The 5,369-nt window shown below is 50.6% G+C and overlaps 1 protein-coding gene across 1 annotated transcript; it reads left to right on the forward strand.

Annotated features, from left to right (window-relative positions):
* Positions 1 to 838: 838 nt before the first annotated feature.
* LOC135828426 (protein nubbin-like) lies at positions 839 to 3,842 on the forward strand. Its single transcript, XM_065340878.1, has one exon. It carries the CDS (start codon positions 1,086 to 1,088, stop codon positions 3,282 to 3,284), a length of 2,199 nt encoding a protein of 732 aa, XP_065196950.1. The 5' UTR covers positions 839 to 1,085; the 3' UTR covers positions 3,285 to 3,842.
* Positions 3,843 to 5,369: the final 1,527 nt, after the last annotated feature.

Raw genomic sequence — 5,369 nt, forward strand, 5'->3', positions numbered from 1 at the left:
CATCCAGGGAGCCACCAGTAATACTGTGTTAGTTATGTTAGTGTGTTCTGTGAGCCAACCCCCACTGGGCCATAGGCCATACTGCCGACAGAGGCAACATTGCTGAGCATCAGACACGTCGACGGACATTATACACAACACGACTGTGTTCATTATACATTGGATCTGATCACTGTACGTTTGTCAACGACTGACACGAAGGCAGGTAGTGGGCTCGCTAAAGGAAGCACGAAACTAACTAGCCGCTAGCCCGGGAATTGCCTACCCGCCGTACACCAACCGCACCGCTAACGAAAGTGAAAGTGCAACCGGTAGCTGATTGCCTTGCACGATAAGCAAGCCGGTTCGCTGCAAGGCCAGCTAGCTGAAAGCGCTGACCTGACGGTGTCACGTAGTTGTAGTTTCGCTTCCACTTTGCCATGCTAACAGTGTTAGCATGCTAGTAGTAGTAGTGGTTTAGAGCGGAGCATAGCCAATGATACTTGATAGAGTTCCATTGTCAGCAGCCTGGCTTAGTCTATGGACTATGGTGGTGGCTCGGTGATGCGGTCGTATTAGTAGTAGTACTAGTAGTATGTTGGCATGACCTACGGTGTCACGTAAGTCGTTGTGTCCAGGGGATATCTATTGTACGGTTGAGTGCAACAGAGCAAGTGAGAAACCCTGGCCAGTTCACAGATCAGGGGATCACTCCACAGCCTCGCAGTAAGTGCATGTCTAGTGGGATATGTATGCTGGTAGCAGCACGTTAGACGTTGGCATGGGCCGGCGAACAGCGTAGCGTAGTGGTATAATGTCATGTTGAACACAAGTAGAAGGAACGCTTCAACAGGCAAATGTAGCTATTGTCCTATAACTAACAAGAGCGGGAAGCTGTAGCTTCATTCTAGCTATTCTTCGCCAGCCCTTACACTCCCGTCTCACTCTGTGTAGTTATTTCTTATCAGCGTCTTCTGAACATAATCTTGGTCCTGTTTTGACTTCTAGGACTCCTTCATCCTGCGTGTCTTCTTTCTCTGCTGTCAACAAGATCGTGCGCGATTATAGTTAAAACGTTGAAGGAGATTACTGCCACGCCTGTTGCGATGGGAAAGACAAGATATTCTGGAAACAGGTCTCTTGGTGCAGCCAGCGACAACGATGGTGAGTCGGCTCAATGCAGCAGGAGCAGTAACACCAGTGTAAGCCGAAGAGAACCTGTGCAGTCAACCAGCGGCAGCAGCAACAGCAGCAGCAGTAGCATCAACCCTGGGCAGAAGGACAACAACGCCATGCGCGCTCTCTATGCTGTTAGCTACTCATACGGTGCAGACGACGACGAGGATGAGAGCGATGGAGATGACAACGAATCAGTTTGCTCCACCGACAGCCTCATGGTTGCTTGCAGCGACGTTGAGAAAGAAGAAGAGGAGGATGAAGAGGACTTGGATGTGCCAAAAACAAAGACCAATCGCAATCATTCAGTGTCGCACCACCGCATCGCTATTGCTAAATCCAGTAGAAACAACAGTGAAAGTAACACACGCCGCAGCAAGAATGGACGGCGTTCCCAGTTCCAACTCCAAACTCCGCAAGCAGCCAGCAGCGCAGCAGTGTTCACAACTTGCACGCCACCAGAGACCCCGGAAAGCTCCACTAGTCGTCGTACGCTCTCGCAGCATTCACTCCACTCACCTGGCAAGCCTGGAGGTGCCTTCGAAAGGCACGCAGCCGCAGGCATGCCCGCACCTTCTCAGACTACATCTTCGGTACGTTCATCCCCCACGCCTGCACACGCGACGACATCAATGGGTGGAACTCAGCATCACCCGACAGTGCTTACGGTCCTGGGAGGAACTGCCCACGCGACTACCATCTCTTCAAACGCAGCCAGTAACATGCTGTCTCCGCCCGCGTCCCCGCAAGAACGTCTGATGAGAGAGTACGCCCATAGGCACGCCGAGGCAGCAGCGGCAGCCGCAGCATCAGGAGGACTTCAGGTCTCACCACAACAGTTGATCGCAGCCCAACAACAACATTTGCACCAGCAACAGCAGCAACAGCAGCAACAGCAGCAACAACAGCAACAGCAGCGCCATCATCCGTACGCTGAGTACATGGCACAACACGCTCGGCATCTAGAGCAGATGCAAATGATGGCAGCGAGTTCAGCACACGCACAACAGCAGTATCAGCAACATCTCCAACAGCACGGAGTCCCGATGCAGGTTTTGCCACAGGGGGCTATTCCAATGACCGTGGAGCATCCGGGCGTGCAGTATCCCCAGCCAGGCCAGTTCTACCCCCACCACCACCCCGGTCAGGGTCTCCAATACTCCCCCACGCAATGTCCTACAGGTGCAAATGACGTCACAGTTATGCATCCCCACCATATGCACGGTACCGGAATCACATCCCACTCAGCATATCCAGCAGCACATCCCCATGCTTTGGTTTCTCATGGTGGCGAGCAGGCAGCAGCGGCGGCGGCAGCAGCAGCAGCTCAACACCCACAGTACGCCATGCACCCGCAAAGCGCTGTGTACGCTGCGCCCTGCTTTGGACCAATGGCTCCTTCTTCCGGTCCCGGACAAATCCCTCAGGCCTGCTGGATCCCTCCGCCAGGTGGAGTCAAGAGTCCCGGATCCGGGTCAGATAAACCTGTCCCCGGGGAGAACCTACCCACCCCGGACGAGTCTAGTGCGAGTAGTAAGGGTGCAGTCACTCCGGGGCAAGCATCCAGTGATGCAGCACCGTCTCCATCGCCCAAGGAACTGCAGGACTTCGTGGCACATTTCAAGGAGCGGCGCACGAAGCTAGGCTATACGCAGACAGATGTGGGAGTGGAGCTTCGTAGCGTGTACGGTGCTGAGTTCAGTCAGGCAACCATCTGTCGCTTCGAATCCCTGCAGCTCGGCTACGAAAACCTCTGCCGCTGGAAAGCAATGCTCACCGAGTGGTTGGTGATCGCGGAGAAGCGCGGGCCAGCCTGGAATCAATCCCACGATAGCTTAGCGCAGCGCAAGCGGCGGCGGCGCACCACACTGGGCCCGTCGGAAAAGGCCGCGCTGGAGCGGCGATTTCTGGAGGACGACTCGCCCACTTCTGACATCATGGCTTCCATTGGTCAAGAGCTGGGACTGGACAAGCAAGTCGTGCGTACCTGGTATTGTAACCAGCGTCAGAAGGTCAAACGAATGCGAGTCTTTGGTACCTATGGCGACAACAGCTGTTCGCTCGCCAGCGAATCAGCACCAGCCAATGGTGATACACACGTAATCAAAGAAGCAGTTGAAGTAAACTAAAGAACAATGTGTACTACAGTGGAATATATCAGAACTTGTCAGCCATTCAGAGAAGAGTTTGCAATGGCCGAGAACACATTGGACCAGTGGAAGGAAACCTATTAATTTTGAATAGTTAGATCCGATATCAATCTGTTTGAGACTGTGGATCTACTGCGCAGTGAAAACACCGCCATTGATCTCTTGCCCTACACACCTTCTTCTCCATTAGCAGAGAGTAACTTACTTGACTGCCTTTGACAGCTACTCACGCTGAGTTTTAAATGATGGTACAACCCCAACAGCTAACTTTCGTGGAAGTTTTTAATCAACACGGAACACGGAATATGTACATGTATGTTGCTAAGGTGATTGCGCGAACCAATAGAAAGGTTTTAGTCACCCCGTCGTGTTTATAATTATCGTCACGATCCTATGATCCTTGATTGTCGAGTCTATTTCACATTTCCCGTTCTCCCCACGCCATTTCCAGTTGACAATGATGGTGTCCATCAAAATTACATGTCTAATGGTCTATATCACTATTATGTTCCAGTGCAATCCTTCGCTGGCATCTGGTCTTCTTGATGAGAATGTTGAGAAAAATAATTATATTCAAAGAAAACAGTCTTTGCTGATCCTCCACTTCTGCTCAAGGGTACATTGTACATTGTACATTGTACATTGTATCCATGGCAACTACACCACTGATGGTCCAAGGAAAGTTATCTGCGACCTCGTCGATCGGCATTGGGAAGATGACACACAGTATACTCCTCACGCAGATTATAAAATTAAAGCTGGCACTTGGGTCGCACGGGGAATATGAGTTTGCATATCATCGGCACACGGTTAGCTGTACTTGTTGATACTAACCTAAAAATAGTATTGCAAACAACGTTTTCCTTTCAGTGTAGACTCGGTAGACTAAATACTAAACTAGTACAGTGTACGGTGTAGCGGGTTTGCTTCTGGGCTGTGCTATGCGCACGTGTTTTGTCATTCGTCGAGCATGATTGCTGTGCGCCGAATAGAATCAGCTGAAGGCCGAGGCGATCATGTCAGTGTCCACGGCCTCGGGCCCAGCAGGAATGTTCCGACGGCCTGCCAGGCATTTCGCAATGGTTACCAACATGTCATATGCATACGCCCACACTGTACCATTATTATGCAATGTACAGCCTACAGGTACTAGGTATAACGAAAAGCGGCTTGGTAGCCTGCGATACGAGGATCAGCATGTCTTCGGCAGAAGAGCAGCGTTCGTTTCACTTTCACTTCCAGCAAGCGCGGTTTTCGCCGCCCGGCACCACTGCGTGGCTAGCTGGCTGAGAAAGCGGCGGATAAGCTGCTGCGCTTCGAGCTTCGTCGCTTGATCAGTTGATGATGTACAATAACTTATGTCATGTACACGTATATGTATGTGATTTAGTAATGATTCATGAATGGCCAGCGAGGCAAACAAAACTGATGCCGACGGATACTGGCGATCAGCGATCTGTAGTGCACGCTGTTTCCGGCGTGTAAACGTTAGTAATAATGAGAGTAAGAACTCAGCTGGTGAGCCAAGGAAGAATTAAACCAAATTGGAAACATGGCAGTCTGGTGCTACCAAGAGTACTCTTGGTTGTACCTAGTGCACGTCTGACTGTTCAAAACCTGGTTTAGTTGGTGGACTCTAACGCATAAGGTGTGCCCTGCCGTTTTCCATGTTAATGATGCCGGGAGTATTTTCTACTACCAGCAACATTGCTAGCAGTCATGAATGTTGAATATGTAATGCGAATTCTGATCTGTCACTAAAGTCTAAGTGCTAATACCGGCACTGCTTTAAACAAGCCAAACGAAGCACGAGGGAATCGCAACTGCATTACTACGACCCAGTTTGCGGGATGCAACGTTTCCTCGTAACGTTCAGTTAACTTCATCCCTAGTGATCCCGAATGGGTGAGATAAGGAAAACCGATTCAACGCAACGTTACATGTATGTAGAGAAAGGCTTTAGTGTAGCCCTGAGGTTGACTCACGTATTTATGTTTACCCTTCCTCTGTCGTATTTCTGTCCTCCCCTCTCTCTCTCTCATTCCCTCTGTCATCCATATTATG

Source organism: Sycon ciliatum, chromosome 12 (genome assembly GCF_964019385.1).
Source record: "Sycon ciliatum chromosome 12, ocSycCili1.1, whole genome shotgun sequence".
Taxonomy (NCBI): Eukaryota; Metazoa; Porifera; class Calcarea; order Leucosolenida; family Sycettidae; genus Sycon; species Sycon ciliatum.

Excerpts from the sequence above, each read along its gene's own strand:
- LOC135828426 (XM_065340878.1), top strand. The coding sequence starts at position 1,086 with ATGGGAAAGACAAGATATTCTGGAAACAGGTCTCTTGGTGCAGCCAGC.